The 27,701-nt window shown below is 36.6% G+C and overlaps 1 protein-coding gene across 12 annotated transcripts in view; it reads left to right on the top strand.

The window, feature by feature from the left end:
- The window catches only part of NUMB (NUMB endocytic adaptor protein), a 164,212-nt gene that overhangs the window by 100,115 nt on the left and 36,396 nt on the right, over window positions 1-27,701 (top strand). For 9 of the 12 annotated variants that reach the window (XR_008550368.1, XM_054691514.1, XM_037503662.2 and 6 more), the window contains 3 exons: window positions 8,520-8,661; window positions 20,681-20,755; window positions 26,535-26,567. Coding sequence is in view for 11 of the 12 variants with exons in the window: in XM_054691514.1 (XP_054547489.1) it covers window positions 8,536-8,661; window positions 20,681-20,755; window positions 26,535-26,567 (234 nt within the window). In the remaining variant the exon portion in view is untranslated. The remainder of the gene's footprint in view (window positions 1-8,519; window positions 8,662-20,680; window positions 20,756-26,534; window positions 26,568-27,701) is intronic. The other 3 variants (XM_054691512.1, XM_054691520.1, XM_054691510.1) reach the window with 1 other exon arrangement.

The raw sequence follows: 27,701 nt of genomic DNA, 5'->3' as shown, positions 1-27,701 counted from the left end.
ATTTTAAACAGTTGGGCTATGACTTTGTTAAAGAAAACTGTCTTTAATTCCAGCAGTAAGTGAATCTAATATACATTTCTCCCATTTATATAGTCTGAATATAATTTCAGCAGATATTATGTCAGTAATTAGTGCATTTTCTTGAGCTGGTATGGAAACAAGATTCAGGAACACTTCTACCTTTAACCATTTGGATCCAGTTTGCCATCACCTGCTGGATTATTATGGTACCTCCTAATTCTCTCCCTCCTTTCTCTCTCATCATCCCCTTTAATTCATTCTTTTTTTTTTTAGATTGATTGATTGATTGATTGATTTATATAAGCACTGGGTACAGTCAGATGCGCAGGAGGGTGAGAGAATTCACCAGAGCCAGAGCGGGAAACAGTACAGGCAGACCGATGATACACTGCTGAGGGGAGCAGCGGGTGGCAGGAGAAGTCTGCGTGCCATGTGGGACCCTCGCCAGCGGCCAGGGATCTAACTGGTGCTGCAGAGGCTGCGGGCAGCTTCGCAACCCAGCGCTCAACCACTGCGCCACCGGGAAGGCCCTCCCTTTAGTTCATTTTTTTTTTTAATTTAAAGCATATTGCCAGTTTTATTATTTTTCTAATTTAAATTTTATTTTTATATTCCCCATACAATTACAACCCCCTTATTTTGACCCCAAGCCCTCCTTTCCCCGCCCCCACCCCCCATAGAGTGTCTCTGGTTCATAGTTATTTGTTGATTTTGATATTTTCTTTCTTATAGTTATTCTTTTTCCTGGTCCCTTATTTAAGTTTTCTAGATTCCTGCTATGAGTGAGACCATCCGGTATTTTTCTTTTTCTTTCTGGCTTATTTCACTGAGCATGATCCCTTTCAGTGCCATCCATGTTGCTGCAAGTTGCATGTGTTTTATCTTTTTTGAATGCTGAGTAATATTCCATGGTGTATAAGGAACTCTCCTGCACTGTTGGTGGGAGTGCAAACTGGTCCAACCACTATGGAGAGCTGTGTGGAGATTTCTGGACCTACTAAACATAGAGCTTCCATATGATCCAGCAGTTCCACTCCTAGGTATTTACCCAAAGGACACAGAAACATCAATTCCAAAGAGCACCTGCACGCCTATGTTTATAGCAGCACTATTTACAGTAGCTAAGATTTGGAAACAACCCAAATGCCCAAAAACAGATGACTGGATCAAGAAGATGTGGTACATATACACCTTTAATTCATTCTTAACCCAAGCAGCCAAAGGGGAAAAAAAGTTCTAGTTAGAACCTTTCAGTGGCTCCCTGTGTTTGGCCTACACCCCCTCTATGACCTTGCCTTGTATAACCTATCTGGTCTCATCTCTCCTACTCTCTTATCTTCATTTTGCATGGACACACTGACCTCCTTTCTGTCAGACACTCTTAGCAAGCTACCCCTCAGGAGCTTTGTATTGACTATTTTCTTTTCCTTGAATTCTTATCCTACTTGGATGGTTCACTTTTTTATCTCCCTCAATTCTTTGCTCAAATATTACTCTCTTAATTTAAATTTTATCCCTGCCTCTAGCACTTTTCATCCCTCTCTTAATTCTGTTCTTCTCTTTCTGCCTAGCATTTACCACCTTCTAACGTACCATATTGTCACTAAATGTTGTTCAGTATAAATGATGGGTGGTATTTTTGTTTTTGTTAATAAGCAAGATGAAAGTGAAACAACTAAGATGAGTGTCAGAATTTTACTTGTCAATGATGTGAAGGACGTTGCTGAATTGAATAATTGTTTTCATGGAAGAACATACCAATTTTTGTGCTATTGATAATATAATGATTATGGACACTACATACTTGTTAGTTAAATCTGTATTGTTACCATTTTCCTCATCAATATCTTAGACCTAGACAATTACAAAGCAACAAATTAAACTATGATTGGTAGTTTTTGCCAAATTCCTTAATGTAAATACTTTCACCATAGCTGATTTCAGACTGCCAAAGTGAAGTCATTTAACATGACATTAGGAAGAGGTTGTGCATCTCTAGATGCCCAATAGCCTGACATCATATATAGTATTTCCACTATACTGATAACAGTAATCTTAAGTAACTCTAATAGCATAGAAAACGCAATTTTTTTTTTTTTTCAATAAAAGCTGTGTTTAACACCCTGTTTACAAATTTGGTGAAAATTTGATAGATCTTGTTGTCACTGCACACCAGTGTAAATAATTTGCTTGTCTATTTTCTACCTCTTTTGTGGAGGCAGGATTTGGAACCTATGTTGTTTACTGTTGTATAGCATGTTAGTCAAAAAATACTAGTTGAGTAAATTTTAATTGAAATATTTGTTTATATGTAACTTAAAATTGAGGTAAACAAATATCTACATTGGGTGCTGAATGAAACATAAATCTCATCTTCAAAGAAATGTAAACCTACATAAGATTCTGTAGTGAAGTATTGTTGGCAGGTGAGATTGAAAAAAGATTGAATTCAAGTTGTAGAGGCTCCTGAATGCCAGACACAGAAATTAAACTTTAGAATCTTCAACAATTCTGACCACAATCAAGTATGAATTTAGAAATATAAATTTAGCTTAATTGTATAGGAAGATTAGAGGAAAGAGGGGGTCGGAGTCATGGGAGTTGTTGCAGGGGTTCCTAAATGAGGTGATTTTTTACCAGGGCAGTTAGGAATACAGAGGAATGGCTAGAAACCAGAGATTGTTGCTACCATCCAGTAGCATGAATTGATTGAGTTTGGAAGAATTAAGGAAAAGTGGCAGAGATAAACGTTAGGGTCTGTTGTTGTCATTTAAAGCTTTGATGGATGTAGGTTTGTAGAAATGCTGAAAGTGATCAGATATAGGCCCAAATTGTACTTCCAGCCTGTTGGTCAGCAGAAGGTTCTAGAATAAATAGCTGGCCAAAGAGCGAATAAACTTGTACTAGAGTAATTTAGGTAGAAGTTGAACGTCTTCCTTTAAGGGAAGATGACAGAGTGGTTCCTTGGTCAATGCAAAGTAAGCCTGTCAACATCTGCAGTCTCTTACAGCACCTGTGAAGACTATATTGTACCTAGTAAATATCATCTGCTATGATGAGAATCTATTTTATCTTCTATTTCTACATATTTAGAATATGCCATATATGTAACAGGCACTGTATTAGAATGCAGGGATACTATTTAAACAAGTAAGATACTTCTGCTATTAAGGAAATAGAAAATTCCTATAAGATTTGATGAGTACATTAATAGATAATCACAGGGTGCTGATGGGAATTGTAAGAAAAAATGCCGGCTTCCCTGAAAAGGCTAACTCCTGAGCCAGCAGACTTTAACCAGAGGCTAATAAAGAAAGATCTTTGTAGGCAGAGGGTAGAACATATTTCATGATGACTTTGAAAGAGGCCAAGCCTTGTTTGGAGAACTGTAAGTAATTTATTATGGCTGGAGCTTAGCATGTGAATGGGCACTGGTTAGTGAATGCGGATGAAAAAGAACTGTGTTTTGCCACGGTTAGGAATTTGGATGTTATCTTGAAAGAAATGTGAAGCAATTGAAGGATTTTAAGCAGAGTAATTGAATGGTCAGATCTGTGTTTTAGAAATCACTCTGGAAGTAGCCAGGAGAACACATTGGAATCAACCTCTTTTGGAAACAAAGAAATGATTAATAGATTTTTTCCAGTAGTTTAAGCAAAAATATCTTAGGATGAATCAGCATATACTAAGGAGATAAAATCAGTAAATTGGTCAGAGAGATCGAGTGAATGCAGGGGTGATTTTTAGGTGTTGGTCTCTGCTAACTGGATAGGTAGGCAGTCTTTGACTAAGAGAAAAAAATAAGGAAAAGACATCAGTCTTTTTGACTCAGGATTCTTAGAGTGTCAACTTAAAAAAGGATATGGGCACTTGTTATTTTATTTGTGGCTATTTTCTTGATCTGAAGTTTTGATCTCATCTGTACCAAAAAGAGTAGCTAGAGAATAAAGGATGAGGAGAGAAGGGGGGGAGAAAGAAAAAGGAGGGGAACTTTAATTTACCAAGTTTCTAACTTTGGACTAATTGCTTTCACATATAGTAACCCATTCAATTTTCATAACAAATTTTCTTAGAAAGTATTATCTGTACTAGTTATATGAAGAAATATTGAGTTTAATTTGGGCAAATGGCCAGGCATGGTTTGAAATGGGCTTCTCACCCAAATCTTTCTGACCTCAAAGTCCATTTCTTTCTACTATATCACCTTGTCACTCTAGATTTTATTGTGCTGCTCATTATGTGTAGTATTTACTCATAATTGTGTGTTTAGACTACACAACTGCACGTATGAGGTAAATAAAATAGTTACCCACGTGCCCTGCCATCTTCCTGAGGAAATAATGTCTAAATTATGAGTTTAAATTGCCTTTACTTCAAATTTACAAATAAATGATTTAATGCTGAAAACAAAAATTTTTGAAGAGAAAACTAAACCACAAAGCAATTGTGTTTTGTGGGTTTTTTGGTAGATGCAGAAAATTAAGTTATTCCTGGAACATTGTCATTGTCTGTTCAGCCACAACCTCTCTCATGCTTAACTTTATTTTATTCTTTTACCATTTACCTTACATTCTTGCATCCCACTCATTTGCACTCCTCTTTTAGGCACATTTACACACAGATGGGGCAGCTGTTCATGAATATATAGGAATGTATGTCATCACTTTTATTTTAGGCTGGTGACTTTTAGTAGTAAATGGAAATTTAGGTTATAAGAATTAGTCTTCCTCCTACATGTACAAAATGATTTCTAATTTTTCACTTCTCCTGTGGGTATTATAACAACCTATTAAACTCCTCAACTTTAGACTCATTTGCAATTTTAGTCTTCTTTTGAATAAGATTGTTTCATTTCTTGGGTAGTGATAGTCTCCTATTCAAAATTTAACATCCTGCTGTTTTTTTCACTTATTAAAAATACTAGATGTTATTGCATCTAAAAAATTAATAGAATGTGATATATCATGAAAAAGTGTAACAGGTTATATTATGAAGGGAGGTTATGGAATTCTTTCTGTTAGTATTATTTTAAGCTAGACGCTCATTTTTAAGGTAGGTTAGAAATGAGAGCTTCCATATGATCCAGCAATTCCATTCCTAGGTATTTACCCAAAGGACACAGAAACATCAATTCCAAAGAGCACCTGCACCCCTATGTTTATAGCAGCACTATTTACAATAGCTAAGCTTTGGAAACAACCCAAATGCCCAAAAATAGATGACTGGATTAAGAAGATGTGGTACATATACACCATGGAATATTACTCAGCATTCAAAAAAGGTAAAACACATGCCATTTACAGCAACATTAATGGAGCTGGAAGGGATCATGCTCAGCGAAATAAGCCAGAAAGAAAAAGAAAAAAAAAAAAAAAGACCGGATTGTCTCTCTCATAGCAGGAATCTAGAAAACTTAAATAAGGGACCAGGAAAAAGAATAACTATAAGAAAGAAAATACCAAAATCAACAAACAACTATGAACCAGAGACACTCTATGGGGAGGGGGAGGGGAGGAGGGCTTGGGGTCAAAATAAGGGGGTTGTAATTGTATGGGGAATATAAAAATAAAATTTAAATTAAAAAAAAAAGAAATGAGTGATCTGCTTAAAGCAGAAGAATGGGCTATCTTTTGTCCAGATCTTTTGTTTAATGTCTACTTTACACTCTATAAATCAATTTTGAATTGAGAAATAATAAATTCATTTTTAGAAATTCCAGGAATTTTATATTTGCCTTTCTTCTGTCAGAATTTTTACCCCTTAAGATGTGTTACTTGCAAGTGAAATAGAGATACCAAACAAAGGGTCAGATAAAACCAACTAACAAGAGCCCTAGAAAGCTGACTGTAGAACTGAGGCTGTGGGGGAGGGAGTTCAACTCCAATGTGTTCTCCTGACTACTTCCATTGTGTTTTCTAAAACACAGATCTGACCATGCAGTTACTCTGCTTAAAATCCTTCATTTGCTTCACATTTCTTTTAAGGTAACATCCAAATTCCTAGCCGTGGCAAAACACTGTAGGTACTTTGGTGGTAGGTCCTATGCCTCTTAAACCAAAATAGCAATGTAAGCCAATATTACCTCAATTAAAAACATTTCCCCCCCCAAAAAAAAATGTAAGATTGACTTGTGTGTCTAAATTAGCTAATTTAGTAGTAGTTCTGCCATGGCATTATGCTTTTTTTTTTTTTTAAGATTTTTTTTTTTCCCTAATTATTTCAAGATACTTTATTTTTAAAACGGGTCACAACACTTGGCATTTGGCCCATTCTGCCAATGCGCAAGCTACAAACGCTTGCTCAGCAGCTGAGGGGCATTCTTAGTAGCATGTGTGAAGTGAATAAAAATCCATATAAAACAAATATTCAAATAGTTTCCATAGGAACACAGATAAGCGTGACCCCATCTCCTAGTCTTCCATATTGTTGCATCTGTGCCAACCCTACTTACAAAGACATTTCAAAACTAGCAGTCGTTAAGTTAAATGGTCCCCCGAATCCCTTAATTCCAGCTAAACTCGCAGGTAAGCGCTACAGAGCATGCCTACACGTTAATACCAGCGGACGCGCAGGCTGCTGGGGGCTGCTTTATCCCGCTCTCCTGGGCGCGGAGAGCGGGTTAAGATTTATTTTTAATTTAAATATTTTATTTTATATAATTCTTACATCTTTTTTCATCTTTGCACAATGTATGCATTTTCATTTTGGTTATATTCCCCATAAAATTGCACACCTCCCCCCCCTTATTTTGACACTAGTCCTTCCTTTATTTATTTATTTGTTTGGTTATTTATTTATTTATTAAAGATCTATTTATTTATTTATTTATTTATTTATTTATTTATTTATTTATTTATTTATTTATTTATGCAAGCACTGGGTACAGTAGAAGTGCGGGAGGGTGAGAGAATTCACCAGAGCTAGAGCCCGGAGCAGAGCAGGCAGAAGAACCGAAGTACACTGTTGAGGGGAGCAGCGGGTGGCAGGAGAGGTCTTCGCACCATGTGGGACCCTCCTCCGGTGGCCGGGGAGCAGCCGGGGATCGAACCGGCGCTGCAGAGGCTGCGGGCAGCTTCGCAACCCAGCGCTCTACCGCTGCGCCACTGGGGAGGCCCCCTTTTATTTATATTTATACAAAAGCTGAGGTACAGGCCAGAGGTGCGGGAGAGTGAGAGGATTCACCAGAGACAGAGCGGGGAGCAGAACAGGTAGACTGACGAAATACACTGCTGAGGGGAGCAGCGGGCACAACAGGAGAGGTCTGCTGCGCCATGGGATTCTCGCCGGCCAGCCGGGATCAAACCCACACTGTAGAGGCTGCGGACAGCTGCCAGGCGCTGCGCTCAACCCACTGGGCCACTGGGCAGGACCGCATTATGCATTTTAAAATACAAAATGATTTTCCTCTGAATTCAAACTTTGATTTTCAAGTCTTTCATTGGTGTTATATGGAAGTTAATGTTCAATCCAGTGCTATTTAACACCCCTGAAAGAGAAGATGTTTTCTTTATATAGCTTTGTCACATCATTTTCTCAAGTTAAGATTTCTTTTAGACTGGTTGAGAGGCTTAAATCCTTCAGGGAGAGAATGAGTAATGCCTCTTAACAGAAAACTGGCGTTTATTGGTTTCATTTTGAGATTTTTCTCTCTTAAAGGACTCTTACTCATTATGTTTATTTATTGAATGTGCTATTCTTTTAAGTTAGATCTTCCTTCCCTGTAGTTCTGTGGTTTCTACAACACCTCTGAAAGCATTAGAGAAGTGCCACTTCCAGTATAAACAAAAACCTAACTGTAACACTTTTTAATTTACATTAAATGATGAGACTCAGACCTTTGTTATTGAGGAATGTTAGATTGCTTTCACATCTGTAATGATTATAGATATGAAAATCATTCAGATGTCATGCTGCTTGCGAAAAAGTTCTTTTTCAGAATAATCCTCATATAACTTTTTCTTAAGTATACTTAAAGGAAACTTTGTTTTAGTTCTTTTTGTAAAGCATCTTTTATGAAAGGATGATTATTCCTTGTTTTGCTTAGTGTCTTCTAATATTGTAAACCATAAAGGTCCCCAAATTTCAGTATTTCTGAATAATTTTTCATTAATAAGTATGAAAGTTTTCAGAAATGGTTAGCAGTCTGTATTTGGCACAAATTTACAAATTTCTGTTTTTAGATGTTAGAATGGATTTGAGAGATGAGTAGGGATATTCATTGGACTATTACAATTAAAGAATCTGAAAGTTCCTAGAATAACTTTTCTTCGAGTCCTACTAGAAATTATTATTGTTTTACAGAAGCTGTTATTCTAATTGTCTTTTCAAAAGGTGAAGTGATGTTTGTTTGAGTTTAGTGTTGCTCTGAAAAGAATTGTATATTATAATTGCTTATTTTCCCTTAAGCCAAAATCTTTAATTTGGGACATTTGATAATCCAAAGTTTAAAATATATGAGAAGGTAATAACTTCTCTTTCATATTTCTTTTACTCTGCAGACTCTAAGAATTAATAATGAACAAACTACGGCAAAGTTTTAGAAGAAAGAAAGACGTTTATGTTCCAGAGGCCAGTCGTCCACATCAGTGGCAGACAGATGAAGAAGGGGTTCGTACTGGAAAATGTAGCTTTCCAGTTAAGGTAAGAGCTCATGTTTCTATAAATCTGTATGTGGAAAAGAAGGAATGATCTATTGTATGAGAGACCCTGTTAATTGGGACAATTAAGAGAGGACCCCCCAAAAACTAATCCTTTCATAGTCTGCTTCAGTAGTAGAATTAACAAAATAGATTAGTTTTTTTTTTTCCTTTATATTAAAAGAGATTGTTTCTTTCATATAGGCTTGCCACATTATTTTCTCTAGTTAAGATTACTTTTAGGCTGGCAGAAATGCTTGAATCCTTCAGGGAAAGAAGGAGCAATGCTCTTTACATAGAATACTCAAGATATTAGTTTCAGATTTCCTCTGTAAAAGGACACTTATTCATTACATTTTTTCATTGACTCCCTAAACCAAAATCCTTAATTTGGGACTTGTTTTTTATTATTATAGTAATGCAGAGTTTAAATATGAGAGAAGTTATATCTGGAATCATTACAAATATGCTCACTTCTGAGAAAAGTAGACCCAAAATATCTAAAAACATCAAATTATCAAGAATCAATGGTTTTCAGTGGGATATGCTTACTCAGTGGTAAGGCAGAAGGTGTGGGAGGCTGCTTTCTTAAAGATAAGCATATTCTAGAAAATCTTAAATGAGTTAAATAAAAAGGGATTTCTCTTTAATCTTGTAACTTCATTCCCTTGCTCCAATAGTTGGCTCATTTTGTTTATACAAGTCAAGTATTACATGTATGGAAATGAGTAACTTCACACCACTGGTTGCTCCTCTTAGAAGGATAATTTGGAAATACTAGATAAAATTTTAAAAATGATTTTAATATGACCAGCAATCTTACATTTAAAAATTGTACTTAAGTACATTTATAGCTATACTGACATAAGTGGTCATCCTAGCATTATTTATAGCTGCAAAAATCTGAAAAGAAATGTCCATCATTTTAGGATAAGTTATGATATCCATTAAGTGGATTTCTTTGCTGCTATTTAAAAAGAATAAGGTGGGAAAAAGGTTAAATTTTTTTTTAAAAAATAAGGTAGTTCTATATTCATCTATTGAGTGAAAAATTTTCGAACACTTACTATGTGCAAACAAGTCATAGTTCTTGCTCTTGCCAGGTTTATACTCTCCTTGTGAGGAAGACAGGTTAATCAATGCTTTAATGTATGAGTGCAAACTGATCACTTTTTTAAAAGGGGAACTCTGGTTCTATAAGGGCATGTAACAACAACAACAAAAATCTTGACCTATACTAAAGGTTTAGGGAAGCCTTCCCTGAGGAAATTTGACCTGATTTCTAAAGGTTGAATAAGAATGAATTAAGTGAAAAGTATAGACATTTCAAAATTGTGCAATATATATATACACAATCCCTGGTGATGGGAGGAAAGAGCAATATTGTGGTGCTAAAGGAGGGCTGTAGTGGAGTATGAGACAAACCTGAAAAGTAGTGGGGCAGGGCTTTTTAAATCACGTTAAGAATTATGAACTTAGGGCCTCCCCGGTGGCGCAGAGGTTGAGCGCTGGATTGCAAAGCTGCCCACAGCCTCTGCAGCACCGGTTCGATCACTGGCTGCTCCCCGGCCACCTGAGGAGGGTCCCACATGGCGCGCAGACCTCTCTTGCCGCCCACTGCTCCCCTCAGCAGTATACTTCGGTCCTTCTGCCTGCTCTGCTCCCCGCTCTGGCTCTGGTGAATTCTCTCACCCTCCCGCACTTCTGACTGTACCCAGTGCTTGTATAAATAAATTAATTAATTAAAAAAAAAAGAATTATGAACTTAAAGAGAAATAGGAAGCCTTTGAATGGTACAGTTGTTTTGTTTTGTTTTTTCATTTTTTAAATTTTATTGTAATAAAATATATATAACACAAAATTTGCCATCTTAATTATTTCTAAGTGTACAGCAACATCAAGAATAGTCACATAGTTGCACTATCACCACTACCATTCATCTCAAACTGAGACTCTGGTTGCAGTGTGGTTTGCACACCAGTGTGGATACAGAGAGTCTGGTAAAAGATTATTACAGTAATCCAGAGAGGAAGACAATCATATGCTGGACTAGGGTGCTGGCTATGAAGATGGAAAGAAATTAAGTAAACTGAGAGATAATTAAGAGAGAAAAGCAATAGACATTGGAGATAGGTTGAATCAAGGGTTGAAAAAGGGCAGTATTAAGGATGACACCTAGTTTCTTGTCCCAGACACACAGAGGCGATACTGATGAATATAGCAAACACAGAAAGAGTATTTTTTGGGTGTGCTCCTACAGAAAGGTGACTTTAATGTAATGTATTTATTACTAAGTGATAAAGTCAAGGTACAAAGTAGTGTAAATAGTATGTAGTATGATTCTGTTTATAGTAAAAAGAAAAAAAACATGTTTCTATAGATATGTTACATATTATATAGATGTCAGAAATACCTGTGAGAAGAAATAAGTAACAAGTACAGAATGGGAATGAAGGATTGGGGATCTTTTACTCTTCAATGTATGTAGCCTTTGGAACTAGTGGCATATCTTATGAACATGCATCATTTATATTAAACATTTTTTTTTAAAGATTCATTTATTTATACAAGCACTGGGTACAGTCAGAAGCACGGGAGGGTGAGAGAATTCACCAGAGCCAGAGCGGGGAGCAGAGCAGGCAGAAGGACCGAAGTACACTGCTGAGGGGAGCAGCGGGCGGCAAGAGAGGTCTGCGCGCCATGCGGGACCCTCCTCCAGTGACGGGGGAGCAGCCGGGGATCGAACCCGTGCTTCAGAGGCTGCGGGGCAGCTTCGCAACCCAGGGCTCAACCGCTGCGCCACCGGGGAGGCCCTATATTAAACATTTTTTGGCACTTCATTACAAATTCTGAACAGCTGGTATACATTGATGAAACATTTGAAGTACTTCTAATTAGCTATGAAATATATAACTTTAGGTATTTTGTGTAAGATAAATAAGGATCGATATCTTTCCGTATAATTCTCATTTGTTAAGAAACAGCTGAGTGGGATGTGCTTTAGATATGAACACACAAAATATAAAACATGTCTTATACAGGTCGGGCAGCTTATTTGGGGTTTTATTTTGTTTGTTGTATGGTCTTTTCCAAAGGGCCTTTTGAAGTCCTTTTTACAAGACATTCGTTCTCTGCTATGGGGTGCCTACCTTACCTGCCTGCCTTCTCCACCCTAACCCCATCCCATCCCACACATTTAAGTCCAAGACACCAAAGGTAGGCTAGAAGAATCAATATCTGAAATTATTTTTCATAGTCTAGAATAGATGCATTTCTTCGGTCAGTTATAACTGGGCAAATAGAGACTTATCTGGCCTTGCCTTTGAGACCACTGAATTCTAACCTAGTGATGAACTGGTATAGAAAGTTTTTCCTGTAGGCAACTAGAAAGACAGTGGGCATGCTCACTGAGAAATATGTTTGGGGGTAGAGAAGATGAGTTCCTTTTGAGATGTCTGTGGGCCATGCACATCCTCACTGTCCACAAAAGCACCATGGGTTTTGAATTGACTGACTATATGTAAATTATCATTGATGTCAGGAGTGAGATGAGAAGAGGGCCAAGGACAAAACTAGAAGGGACAAGCAGTGAAATAGGAATCTTCGAAGGAGAATAAGAATGAGTAGCCAGAGTGATAGAAGGGAAACCTGGGGAGTACGGTGTCAGAAGCCAAGGTTCAAGGAAAATGTAGATTAAAAGCTTGACAGTTTTGTATAAAACACTGTTAAAAGAAATAGAAGAAGACACAAAGAAATGGAAAGACATCCCCTGCTCATGGATTGGAAGAATAAACATTATTAAAATGGCCATCCTACCAAAAGCAATATACAGATTCAATGCTATTCCAATCAAAATTTCAATGTCATTCTTCAAAGAAATAGAACAATTATTGATGAAATTCATATGGAATCACCAAGAACCCCAAATAGCCAAAGTTCTCCTGAAAAAAAAAGAAGGGAATGGAGGCATCACACTCCCAGACTTCAAACTATACTACAAAGCCATAATCATCAAAACTGCATGGTATTGGAACAAGAACAGACACACAGACCAATGGAATCAAATACAAAATCCAGAAATAAATCCACAGATTTATGGTCAACTAATCTTTGACAAAGGAGCAAAGACTATGCATTAGAGCAAAGAAAGTTTGTTCAATAAATGGTGCTGGGAAAACTGGGTCGCTACATGCAAAAGAATGAAGCTTGACCACTACCTCACACCATACACAAAAATCAACTCAAAATGGATTAAAGAACTAGACATAAGACCTGAAACCATAAAATACATAGAAGGAAATATAGGCGAAACACTACGTGATATGCACATCAAAGACATCTTTACAGACACATCACCCAAAGCAGTGATAGTGAAGGCAAAGATAAACAGCTGGGACTACATCACATTAAAGAGCTTCTGCACAGCAAAAGAGACAATAACAAAAACAAAGAGAAACCCCACCGACTGGAAGAACATTTTTGCACACAACACTAATGATAAAGGACTGATCACAAAAATCTGCAAAGAGCTGATGAGACTCAACAGCAACAAAGAAAATAATCCAGTCAAAAAATGGGCAGAAGAGCTAAAAAGAAACTTCTCTGAAGAGGAAATGCAAATGGCCAACAGGCATATGAAAAAATGTTCAACATCACTTGTAATCAGGGAAATGCAAATCAAAACTACCATGAGATACCATCTCACACCAGTGAGAATGGCACATATTAAAAAAACTAGCAACAACAAATGTTGGCGAGGGTGTGGAGAAAAAGGAACTCTTCTGCACTTTTGGTGGGAGTGCAAACTGGTCCAACCACTATGGAGAGCTGTGTGGAGATTTCTGGACCTACTAAACATAGAGCTTCCATATGATCCAGCAATTCCACTCCTAGGTATTTACCCAAAGGACACAGAAACATCAGTTCCAAAGAGCACCTGCACCCCTGTGTTTATAGCAGTTCTATTTACAATAGCTAAGCTTTGGAAACAGCCCAAATGCCCAAAAATAGATGACTGGATCAAGAAGATGTGGTACATATATACCATGGAATATTACTCAGCATTCAAAAAAGATAAACACATGCAATTGGCAGTAACATGGATGGTGCTGGAAGGGATCATGCTCAGCGAAATAAGCCAGAAAGAAAAAGAAAAATACCGGATGGTCTCACTCTTAGCAGGAATCTAGAAAACTTAAATAAGGGACCAGGAAAATGAATAACTATAAGAAAGTGAAAATCAAAATCAACAAAAAACTATGAACCAGAGACACTTTTGTGGGGGTGGGAGGCGGGAGGGGAGGGATTGGGTCAGAATGGGGGGGTTGCAATTGTATGGGGAATATAAAAATAAAATTTATTATTTAAAAAAAAAGCTTGACAGTTTTGGTGAATTTGACGATAGCACTTAGTGCAGTTTGTGAGGATGGAATCTAGATTGAGGAGTAAATGGGTATAAAATAAAGGAGACAATAGATCTAGAGATTACTGATTCAAGAAGCTTTTTTGACAAGGTTGTGTGAAAATGAAGAGGAGTGGAAAGTATATTTGTGTATACCTGAAAAACCACCACCATTATCAATATAATAAAAATACCATAGAAGTAGGCTCTTCCAGCAAGGAAGCCAGTTGCAAGAATGTCTGTCACATAGGCAACTGACAGTATCAAGCACAGTCACTATATCCTATTCTGTAGAATAAGAGCCAGGAGGTTTTGGTAGATGTTTGGTGTCTGAGAACTTAACGTTTTGGTCACATCTGTCTCTCCTAGCTTTAAAAATTCTACTTATTCCAAGAAATGGGATGTTTTCTACTGCATATAATTTTATTGACTGAATGTGACAATCTTCTGTATCCATAATAATTCATTTCAAAACTGCCTTACACTGACTTTTTGCAAGATACGCTTTTTTAAAAAAATATATTTATTTATTTATACAACCGGGGTACAGGCCAGATTCACGGGAGGGTGAGAGGATTTACCAGAGACAGAGCGGGGAGCAGAACAGGCAGACCGATGAAATACATTGCTAAGGGGAGCAGCGGGCACGACAGGAGAGGTCTGCAGCGCCATGTGGGACCCTCGCTGGCTGGCCAGGATCGAACCTGCACTGCAGAGGCTGCGGACAGCTTCACAGCGCTGTGCTCAACCACCCGTGCCACCAGGGGAGGCCCTTTTTTTTTTTTTTTTAAGATTTATTTATTTTGACGAGAACTGGGGTACAGGCTAGAGGCACAGGAGGATGAGAGAATTCACCAGAGACAGAGTGGGGAGCAGAACATGCAGACTGACTGAAAGCACTGCTGAGGGGAGCAGTGGGTGTGACAGGAGAGGTCTGCCATGCCATGTGGGTCTCTCCCTGGCTGGCCAGGAATCGAACCCTCACTGCAGCAGCTGCAGACAGCTTCACAGCACTGTGCTCAACCCACTGCGCCACTGGGGAGGCCCTGCAAGATATGCTTTATATAACAAGTAGTTATCCATATTTAAGTTAATGTTTAACCAGGTATTCTATCAAAGACGTAAATCAAATGAAGTAGCATTTGGTTGAACAGATATGTTGTATTCACAGCTAAGTTTGCTAGCATGTTGTCAATGACTACTACATCATAATGTTCTGTCTGAAACATTAAAAATTTAGAAAAACATGTTTTTAGATCAAAGCAGTAAGATATTTGATAGTTTTTAACATGAATTGTAACGTGTTAATGGGTTATTCATCCCAAGCATTTCAGTTGCTGTATTTTTTGCAAAAAGTTTCAACTCTATTCAATAGCTCTTAAAAATTCATTTTCTTTCTCACATAATATGTGGTAATATTTCTGTTATATGATATAGTTAGGGAATTGTTGGTATCTGATTACTTGAATTCAGTATTTGAACTTCAGGTGTCTAAATTTAAAAGAGTGGTAGTGTTCTTAAGCCCTATTTTTTTAAAGATTTATTTATGCATACAAGAACTGGGGTACGGGCCAGAGGTGCGGGGGGTGAGAGGAATCACCAGAGACAGAGTGGGGAACAGAACAGGTAGATTGACCAAAGTACACTGCTGAGCAGAGCAGTGGGCGAGTCAGGAGAGATCTGCTGTGCCATGTGGGTTGCTCCCTGGCTGGGGATCGAACTCATGCTGCAGTGGCTGCAGATAGCTTCATATGTTGCATCTTAACCCCTTGTGCCACCAGGGAGGCTCAAGCCCTATATTTTTATAACTTATGTGAATTAAAAATTAGTTCATTAAAACAGTATTGAATATGCTTTAAACTTTCAAAAGTTTTCATCAAAGTATTGGATGGTTATGGTTAAAAAACAATGCCTTCCTTACCCCTAATGTCACTCCCCAGTATTTCTTTTAACTTTTTATTTCTACTTCTACCACTGGTAATAAATGTTTTGACTTTTTTTTTTTTTAAGATTTATTTATTTATTCATACAAGCATTGGGTACAGTCAGAAGCGCGGGAGGGTGAGAGAATTCACCAGAGCCAGAGCAGGGAGCAGAACAGGCAGAATGGCTGAAGTACACTGCTGAGGGGAGCAGCGGGCAGCAGAAGAGGTCTGCGCGCCATGTGGGACCCTCGCTGGCATGCAGGGATCGAACCCGCGCTGCAGAGGCTGCGGGCAGCTTCGCAGCCCAGCGCTCAACCACTGCGCCACCTGGGAGGCCCTGTTTTGACTTCTTTAGATAATGTGACTTTACTCTCTGTTCTTAATTTACCTGTTTTTATTATGGATTCCCCACTATAAAAAGGGATGACTTAAGCCACATTTCCTGCCCTTCCATCTTCTCATTCTCCCCGCTACACCCAGACTTTTTGTGAATTATTTTAAATTTTTCTTACAATTTTTTGTTCCATTAATTTTAGATAGTATATCTTGATTCCTCACCATGTAAGCTAAAAAGCCCCTTACTCTCTTAACTTCAGACTTTTATTTACTGTTCTTTTTTTTTTTTAATAATAAATTTTATTTTCTGTTCTTTTCTTTTTAACATTATGTAGATCAGTAACATTTGCATTCATCCTACAGTTGTATGTTATCCCCTTTTCTTGTCTTGAGTTTATTATAAAAGTTTTCATTATTATGGCACTTAATATTGTTTACGGTAGAGCTATGCTAAGTAATGTGCTACATTTTCTTTTCTCTGTGTATAGTAGTTCATATATTCAAAAGAATCTCAGTGAGTGCCTGCCAAGTGCTGGGCAATGTTCTAAGCAGTAAGTTTACTGCATACAAAACAGAATCTAGTGGATATTAATACACACACAACCCTGTGTGTGTGTGTGCGTGTGCATGCATGAAGTTCCTGGTAAGTCAAAAGGGAACTAGGTGTGAAGCTTGGGGGTGGAGGAGGGGTGTGAAATTTGAAACAGGATGGTCAGGGAAACCCTTACTGAAAAAGTGAGTTTTAGCAAAGACCCAAAGAAAGTAAGAAAGCAGTCATTCAGGTGTCCGAGGAAGCAGACTGTATGCAGTACATAGTACCAAGTTCAAAGGCTCTGGGGAAGAACACCTGGTATGTTGGAGACACAGCTAGGAAACCAGTGTGTTTGGAGCAGATGGTACAAGTAGAGATGAGATCAGGTTAAGTATCAGGCATCAGATCAAGTAGCTTAGTCCTAATACCATCAAACCTACCACCTGCATTTTACTATAAATGTTATATAATGTTTTTATATGATCCTAAATTTAAAAAGTATAAATTTTTAAATAATGAAATATATAAGGAGAACCAAGCTAATTTTTTATACAATTATACTAATGTGTATGTGCTTGGACATAACTACACTCGTAGTACACCTTTGCATAGAATCACTTTGCAAATATAGACTGATAATACTATTAGATTGTAAATGGTAAACAACTCTTGGTAAAATTCTTATCATAGTATAACTTTTCCTTGAATCACAGAGCAATTGGATGTATGCCAAAAAACAGTCTGTATATATATATAAAAAATGGATTTAAGACTAATCTAAAATGATTCTAAGTAACTTTTAAAAAATTGAGATATATTAAAAAATTGAGATACATATTTTTGACATATAACATTGTGTACATTTACGGTGTACAACAAATTGATTAGATACATTTATATTGCATTATAATTATCATTGTAGTGTTAGCCAACACCTCTATTATATCACATAATAATCATTTCTTCTAGTGCTAGAAACAGTTACAAGACCTTGTCTAAGTCACTTAACTTTTTGACACCCAGGCTCACATCTGAAAGGTTAAAGCTTTGGATCTCTTTATTTTCAGCTTATGTGATTAGATTTAATATATATGTTTTAGTCATAAAATTTGTTCAAATGTAGTTGTGTACTCCAAATTTGTGGTTCATTTATCTACTCCTCTTTGGGAAAAGACCCCAAAAATATTTTGATATCATGTTCTGCACATCTGTATCCTATATTTGCAATATATGTAGGCTATGTCTCTCTAACAATATGCCTTACAACTTCTTATAAATTAATGGTTATTATGTCACTTTGTGTTAATGCTGGGAACTGCTGACTCCACAGCCTCTCACATCAGAGCTCTGCATTTCTTCTCATGGGTAATATTACCAAAGGGGGGTGAGGAGATCTACTTTTTAAATAATTTTTTCAAGAAAAGGAAAAATGACTTAATTCATCCAAAAATGAAATTCCACACACTAGTTTTTCTAAAGTACATTTTTGTGAATAAAAGTCTCTTACTCAGAGGGAGTTTGGAAAAGGCAAGCAGACAAAAGAAGTCGCAGAGTCAAATATTTTAGCCATTAAAGCATAAATCTGCTGCAATCCTTCAGTGAGATAGTGTCTCAGAGAAGAAAAGAGACCTCATTAATAATGTTTATTTCAATGGGCATGTTCTTCTGATAGTCTAATAAGACACAGGCTGATTTCTATCTCCACATTTCTAAAATAGATTATGCAACTAAGAGTCAATCCATAAATGAGATATTTTTGTTTTCCTCTTTCCATTAATCCTCTCCCCACCCCCTTTTATTTTTTGCTTGCATAAATACCCATATGTAACCTGTCACATTGATCAAGTTTATAAAAGTCCCTTGGAAACACTTTGAAACCTGTATTCACTTCTCAGCACCTAAAGGTAACTAACTCAGAGATCATTAAAGCCCTACTTTCTTACTTTATTATTACTATAAAATGGAACAAAGAGATTTAGTGACTTGGGGGTAGTACTAGAAATGAGCCTTAACAACAAAAAAGAAAGATAACAAAGATATATAATACTAGAGATAACAAAGTGAGGAAATCAGTCACTGACTCATGACTTACGCAAACATCCACAAGTTTAGATTAACTAAGACTGTTTAGGAAAATATGCATTACTAAAATTAAAGTAGTAAAATAAGTTGAATAGGCTATGAAAAGAACCATGAAAGGTATAAAGTTATTAAAGGGGCACAAGGGGCTGCTCCCCTCAGCAGTGTGTTTCAGTCAGTCTGCCTGTTCGGTTCCCCACTCTGTCTCTGGTGAATCCTCTCACCCCCTGCATCTTTGGTCTGTACCGCAGCTCTTGTATGCATAAATAAATAAATCTTTAAAAAAAATAAAAATTAAGTTATTAAAAACCCAAAACAAAAAGCTATCAAGACTGAATATAGAAAAATAAATAAAAGGCAGGGATGTTTCTGTGCTCTCTGACCGTTGGGAGCCCTTTCCTGCTTCTGGAGCCAGAGCTAGGGACTTCCCCAGGGCTTGCTGCAGAATTTGCTTTTGGATATCTGTCTGGGCTAAGGTCACGATGGAGTGCCAAAGAGGAGAGGAAGAGGGGAGTTCTGCCACTTTAGAAATGCTGTGAATTCTGATATTCTTCTCTAATTCATCTTGTAATATTTACTTTTCAGTGATCTTAAATAGTTCCTCCATGTATTCTGCCCAGGTTTTATGGTTTCGTTTAGTGGGAGGCACAGGGTAGAATGTGTCTACTCCATTTAAACCAGGATCAAACCCTGAATTTCCTTTTAAAAGAAAATTTTGTAATATTGCCACCATTCCTTTTGCTTTTCTCACCCAAGACTATGCCCATACTAAGGTACAATTTGGATCATGTTACTTTATTGCAAAAAAATCTTTATTAGCTGTTTTGTCCAGGACTAAGTACAAACTCATTTCCACACTCACATTCCCCAGCAGCATATACCTCATATTTGAGCCAAACAGGAATACTTGTTGATAGTTATCCCATTCCACACCTAAACTTTTGTTAAACTCTCTCTGCCTAAAATAGTTTTTCAACTTTTAAATTTCTGCCTTTCATTTTTTTTAAAGATTTATTTATTTATGCATGTAAGAGCTGGGGTACAGGCCAGAGATTCGGGGGGGTGAGAGGATTCACCAGAGACAGAGTGGGGAACCGAACTGGCAGACTGACTGAAACACACTGCTGAGGGGAGCAGCCCCTTGCACCACCAGAGATGCAGGGGGTAAGAGGATTCACCAGAGAGAGTGGGGAACAGAACAGGCAGACTGACTGAAACACACACTGCTGAGGGGAGCAGCCAGTGAGACAAGAGAGGTCTGCTTCTCCATGTGGGTTTCTCTCTGGCCGGCCGGGGATCCAACTTGTGCTACAGAGGCTGCGTATTGCTTCATAGTGCGGTACTTAACCCCTTGTGCCACCAGGAAGGCCATGCCTTTCATTTTTTACCTCTTCACATTATATGGTTTTTAAAACTCAGTTGCAGTGCTTTCTTAAAATTTATTTTAGTTCTTGCCCCTCTCTCATGTTTACTGTAAGAGGAGTATGTGATCTCTTTAGTCTTTGAATAACTGTTATTTGTGTTTTTATAATATACATTTACGTACATATACATATATATGTACATATAGATACATATTTTGGTTTTGGATTATTTCTATGTTTAGAGTAACTATGTCTACCATAGGCTGTTATGCTTCAAATTCAGTAGATTTGGTGACATTTAGTGCCTATCATCTACCTCCTGCTATCTACCATCTAGAAGCTAGCCAGTAAGCAACAATAGCCCTAACTTTTTCTTCTTTCTACAGTACCTTGGCCATGTAGAAGTTGATGAATCAAGAGGAATGCATATCTGTGAAGATGCTGTGAAAAGACTGAAAGCTGTATGTATTTGGTGGTCGTCAGTGTTGATCTATAGGCTGTAAATACTTTCTTTGGAAAGATTGTCTGCTCAGCAAGTTTTAGCAATCCACTATCCTGTAAGAGTAGTATCTATCTTAAGGCAAAAGTTATGACTTATTAGTAAAGAACATTTTATGTTATTCATCCAAAGATACAAATTATAAAGACCTACTTCTTTGATATAACCCAGATATTATCTAAAAGATATATCGTTCAGAACCAATATAAAACAAATAATAGGAAATCTTATAGAGAGATGAGGAATATTCTGAAAACACTATAATAAAACCATTAATGTTAGTGCCTTAACCTGTAATGACTGGGTTATAAAGTACTGATTTTAAATACACTGTACGAAAACAGCTTTATAGGAAAAAAAGAAGTAGAAATATATGTGTTGATGGCTGGTGATGTTTACATTTTGGGGGGACTTCTCATTATTTTCTTGATTCTTTGTCCCCAATTTCCTTCTGTATACCCCACCCCTCTAACATCAGCAGAGGGGTATTTCCCTTGCCTTTTGCACAAACTTCAGCATACTTGAAATGGAGAGCTCTTTTACAGGACAGATAATATTTACTTTGCCTCTTGTGCCATAGAACACATTCCAGGCACATGCCTATATATTTAATAAAAGGAGAAAATGGGTTTAGAGTTCATAAAGGTTGATATTAAGGTGTTAATATCATATATTGGGTTGGTTTGAAAAATGTTTCATAAACTCTGACAGCCCTCTTCACAATCTTCCTTCTCTCCAGTTTGTGTCCTCCCCACCCCTTGCTGTGAAACTTTAAGCATTATTGCATGCCCTTGCCTCAACAACATTAAATATTTGTTGCTTTGGGTTTGCTGATATGGCAGGCTGCCACAATTTTGGCTAACTAATGAGTGCTTCCCCCCTGCCCTCGATTTGCTTAATTAAAAATTTTCTGCTTCTTGGTACATTCTGTATGACCTTACCTATAATTATTCCTCAATATAAAAGATATAAAATTGAAGAAGCAACCAACTCAGAGAGGTAGATTTTATTTTGGAAAAACTGGCCTGAATCTCTTATAGAAAGGAAAGGAGGAAAAAAAATTAACTGAGTCTAGCATGCAAAAAACTGGGGGAAAAAGCAGCAATGTATAGAGACACACACACACACACATACACATACCTCAGATTTTGGTCATTTAAATTCTTTTCATTATGTTTTAAATTCTTAGATTAACTGAATCCCTTCCTAGTCCTAGTCCATCTGTGCTGTCCCAATTAATCATCATTAATGTAAAGGGTATGTATGTGCATGTATTATGGTACATGAACTATAATTTATTGATTTGCCATAACCAATTGAATATATTCTCCAATAAAATACAAACCTCAGATAACGTAATTTTCCAAGAAATATAAATTCAATCTCTTCTTTAACAAAATAATTCTAAGTTTATCAGGAAGAGTAAGTTTAAGAATGTCTTAAAAAGTAATGCAATGATTTGCCCTGCCAGTTGTTAAAGAATTTTTTTGGAGGTGACTTTGGTTTCCAACACTGTCTAGGATTTAGAGATATACTTGTCACATGTATGTTACCACAGCACACCCACTAACCACCAAGGGACACATAGTCCTCCACCACAGTCCATTATGCTCCCTCCTTCTCTTTGCTCTCCCCCCTTCCTTTTTCCTACCTCTCTGGTAGCCTCAGTTCATTAAGGAATATTTTGTGACATTAAAATACTACTCATGACAAAAACAATGATGAATACAATGGACAAATCAGTGAACAGACTAGGTAGATCTCAAACAAGATATAAGCAGTTGTTAAGACTTATAATTTATGAAATTTACTCTTAGAAGGTTACTGTAGAACCAGTCTTTAGGAAGTCTTTTAATTCAGAGTATGGCTTCCTTTTCACTCTCTTAATAAGGAAAACGGGATGGTTAAGGTTACCCAGAAGATACTGAAAAATGGTTTTTCATTGTTTAGTGAAGTTAATCCTTAACCTTCTAAGTTTTTGTTTTATCTACTTTTTTCACTAAAAAATGGTTTTTCATTGTTTAGTGAAGTTAATCCTTAACTTTCTAGGGTTTTTTTTAACCTACTTTTTTTCAGAAACTTCTTTTTATTATGTGGGTAATATATATTTCATTGTATGAAGTACAATTGAACAAAACAGTATATAAATAAAGCAGAATCTCTTGTAATCCCAGAGAAAGCCACTATTAGCCTTGGAGCATTAAAATTAACTTCTTAGTTGAGTGAATTATTTTACCTTTCAGCTTTTTTTACCAAAAATGTTATGTACCATAAGCATGATTGTTTGAGGTACATAACTTTTTAGATAATAAAATGAATTTTTATTTTTACCTGAAATAGGAACCAAATTCTCATTTAAAAAATTATTCTTATGCTTCAACAGTGTCTGGTAGCCTCAACATGGTAGCCATTTAGAAAATATTCTGAAATGAAAGCAATTCAGTCCTTAACGTGTGGTCAAAAATGCATCTTACAATAATCATCATAGAACCTTATATTTAATATTTTAAGGTTTATGGAAACCTTTTTGCATATTTCTAATAGATCATTTTTTGCCTATCTTTTATAACTAAAATGAAATTTTATGTATGTTGATTACCTTTATAGACAAACTTTTGAACTTTGAAAGAAAATTGACCACTTCTGAATTATTCATTCAAGAAGTTCTTCAATATCTCTCAAACAAATCCTATCTGGAAGAGTTGTAACAAATACGTAATTTCGCATAGGCAAACATGTATTTCTAAAAATAAGATTGAATGTTTGAGTAACTGGGCTGAATTTCTTGTTTAATATACTCAGTGATGCCCTTTTTAATGCTATAATGAGAAGCCTGCAGAAAGCTGGAAGTCGTCAGGATGTTATTCTTCTCAGATTATAGTAGTCCACAAAAATTCATGATTTTTATCTTCATGTTTTCACTGTACAGAAATTTCTGGATGCTTTCTCACTCCCCACTCCCCACAACCTCCCCTCCCCTTACCAACATTCACCTTGCAAACTCCTATAATTTGTTGTGCCAGATGCTTATGCTGTGCCAAAACCTGGAATTTTTTTGTTTCTTTTTATAGATTACAAAACTTCTTAGATTTTCAAATAAATGGAAATAATTGTAAAAGTGTACAAGTATACAGAAGACTCAAAAAGAAATAGTTTATCTGTGGAACTAATTTTAATGCCAGTTTTAAACTTTAATTCTATAGCTCAGATTTACCAATTAGTAACAAAACAAACATCTTAAACTTAACTATCACTTGAATGATCTTTGACCCAAAATTTCTATTGCTTTTTATATTTGAGAAAGCAGGATAATGTGTAAGTTTAGTTATTCTCCCCATCCCAGAAGTAGTCCTTTATAATTTAGAATTACTTTAACTTCACTTAGAAGTGATCTACATACTTAATAACCTCAAATGAAAATATATTATCATTAAACAAGAGGCTTTAAACATAAATATAAATTATGTTTAAATAGTTTTTTACCTTTAGCATAAAGTTACAACTATTTTCAACCCATTTACTCTGTGTCTTCATTTGACAAGTTAACCACTTTGGTACTGAGATTGTATAGAGTAAAAGAACTATTGCCTATTTTCAGTGCCTTTATGGCATAGTGCGTTGCAGGGTGAGGAGGAATGTTATTTATCTTTACATTTTGTAAAAAGTTTATCAGGCCTTTGATTATCTTGCTTAACACTGGTTCAGGATGTCCTTCCTTTTTAAAGGTCTTTTCTTCCTGTTCTCTCTGTAAATGTCTCCCTCTCTGTCTTGGTTTTAGACTAGTCACATTACACTAGCAATATCTAATATATTGGTTTTTTTATTCACTATTTGATATATTTGTTTTAATATCTGTTCTTGTTTTAGCAGGTAAAAGAATCATAACTTAATTGTTTTTATGAAAAACATTAATATCCTCTAATCTAATTATCTTTTTATGCATTTTGCTCGTGAACTCTTTTCATTAACACCTGAGGTTTTTGTTTTGTTTTGTTTTTCCGATAAGAGAAGGCAAACTTTTTTAACTTGAGCTTTTCTGGGAGCTAAATCAATATTAACAGATCTCCTTCCCTCACCTCCACATCCCTATAGAGTTGTGGACCTTTTGACTTTGGCTGCATCCTTAAAAGCTGATGGTACTCACAGTCTAACAAAAAGGATCACCAAACTTGGCAGCAGAAATAAACTTATTCTTATTGCAGTAACTACCCCAAATTATTAATTTTTCAGCTAAAACTCAAATTATTTGCTCCAGTTGTGATTTTCAAAATTCAGAGAGAAAACAAACTATTCAGCGTTTGAGAATATTGGATGAGTTTATAAGTGGAGAAGGTTAAATTTCAGTACAGTTGTCTTTTTTCGACATTTGTCCGACATTAAAACTGATTATAGAAAGTAAAGGCTTAAAATACAGTCCTATCAAGTCTAGGAAGTGTAAAGGTAAGCTAGCTTAGGTGAGTTAGCAGCTATCTACTTTATGTGACTTCTTCAGATTGTAGATGGTAACCAATTTTCAAGGTTTATATATTCTTAAAAATTGGTACTGGGACCAGAGATATCTATATTTCTCCTATCTACATAGTTTTGGAATTGTTTACTTAAGCAAATGCCAGGGCAAGTTTCTTTATTCTAAAACAATTGCATTTTTTTAAAAAAGATTTATTTATATAAGAACTGGGGTACAGGCCAGATGTGCAGGAGGGTGAGAGGATTTACCGGAGACAGAGATGGGAACAGAACAGGCAGAACAACTGAAATACACTGTTGAAGGGAGAAGAGGGGCGAGACAGGAGAGGTCTGCTGTGCCATATAGGTTGCTCCGCAGCCAGCTGGGATCGAACTGGCACTGCAGAGGCTGCAGACAGCTTCACAGGGCTGTGCTCAACCACCTTCACCACCAGGGAGGCCCTAAAACAATAGCATTTAAAAAGGAAAAATAAACAAAAACCATCCTATTTCTTAAATTTCAGTGGTGGTCCACAGATGTGGTTTGGTTCTTCAATGTATTTGATTTTTTCAACTTCAGTGAAAGATTAGCCTCTGTTCTTTATGGATGATTTATTCTGTCTTTGGAATAGCATATATCTGTACTGTCTCTTGATCATTATGGCATTGGTTAATGCACACATACATACATAGAAATCAATCCTAATGCATAAGCAAGGATTCTCTCATTGACATCTTGAACTCAATAAGAAAAAGTTTGACAAGGACCCTTGTTGCATATTCATAATTTAATTTTTTGTGTTGCCTTTTTTGTGTAACTAGTCATTTGAATGTCGACTGGTTTTTAATTGATGACTCCCACATAGTTGACTACTAATTTTAAACTGAAAATTGATATGAAACCAGTCTTCATTTACTACTTGCTATTATAAATGTAAAATAAAGTCAAGCCAGTGTGCCCTAAAAGTTTTCTCTGCTGCCAAATTTGGATAATCTCTGTTTTAAAAGTAAATAAAGAATACTAAACTAATTAGTTGCTCTGCATGGATACAGGTTCTGATTTCTTCTCACTCTTCCTATGGATTCTTAGGCCATACAGTGTGTTTCCCTGCATTTTCATGCACCCTTCCTTTTTCCTTGTCACTCCTGGTATGGATAACTCTTTAAAACTCTCACTCCTTCCCCTTGTCTCACTTTGTCCCTTACCCAACTTCTGTTTGTGCTTATTGGTGTGAAACCTTGGGACATTTAGCCCATACAATAATAGCGCTCGACTTGTCCCCCTGTTCCTCCAGGAAAGGAAGTTCTTCAAAGGCTTCTTTGGAAAAGTAAGTTTGATGCCACATTCGTGCTTTCTTTATAAGGAGTTACACCCCTAGTATAGCACTGACATATTTAACAAAAGAAGTACAGCTTTGGTTTCTTTATATTACAGGAATTAATTTGACTTTATATGGAAATTAATGAATTGGAAAGTTGCTATCCATGCTGTTACCTATGTTCTTAATACTGAATCTGATGATTCCTAGTAAAGTCCAATAAAGGAAGTAGGCTTAAAAAGGAGTATCTCTCAAGACTAGGTATTAAAATAAATTGAATTTTATCTTGCAAAACTGTTCATATCAGCTGAATTTTTAACTAGTGGACTTTCCTTAGTACCCAATATTGACAGAGTAATGGGAAGAAATAGTAAATTTAAGTGAAAGTTCAATGTGCTAAAAATATTACATTCAATGCTATTACTTTTTTTCAGCCTAAGTTAAATTTTAGATGGAGTGATAGTACATAAATTTGTCTTTGGGAATTCTGCTGTGATTTTTAACCTGGTCTGCTAATCTAAGAAATACTGTCTTACCAGTCTGCCTATGGAATGTTCTTTATGTAGGTGCTTTTCAAGTAATTAAGTAATGTTTAGAATTCTATAGAATTAAGAATATATAGGATGACCATACACAAATAGGTAAATACATTTCTAATATTTTTGTGTCCAACTTTATTATTGTTTAGTTTTGAGAAAGTGGTCCAAAACAATTCAGACCGAGACAGTATAAGAAAAAACTACTGTCCTTGGAAAGCTGAGTATAAATTACTTAAAGTTTATGTGAATATGAAAATCCTGTCACATAGGTGGTTTTGTTACCTTGGAAATATGTATTAAAGAACAAATAGCATCCATTTCCTTCTCAACTAAATTTTTTTTTTTAAGATTTATTTATTTATACAAGCACTGGGTACAGTCAGAAGCGAGGGAGGGTGAGAGAATTCACCAGAGTCAGAGTGGGGAGCAGAGCAGGCAGAAGGACCGAAGTACACTGCTGAGGGGAGCAGCGGGTGGCAGGAGAGGTCTGCGCCCCATGCAGGACCCTCCTCCAGTGGCTGGGGAGCAGCCGGGGATCGAACTGGCGCTGCAGAGGCCGCGGGCAGCTTCACAACCCAGCGCTCAACCGTTGCGCCACCGGGGA

Source organism: Talpa occidentalis, unplaced genomic scaffold, assembly GCF_014898055.3.
Source record: "Talpa occidentalis isolate TD23 unplaced genomic scaffold, MPIMG_talOcc4v2.1 talOcc4.11, whole genome shotgun sequence".
Lineage (NCBI taxonomy): Eukaryota > Metazoa > Chordata > Mammalia > Eulipotyphla > Talpidae > Talpa > Talpa occidentalis.
The sequence above is the reverse complement of the archived record's forward strand: the minus strand, read 5'-3'. Positions and strand labels throughout refer to the sequence as shown.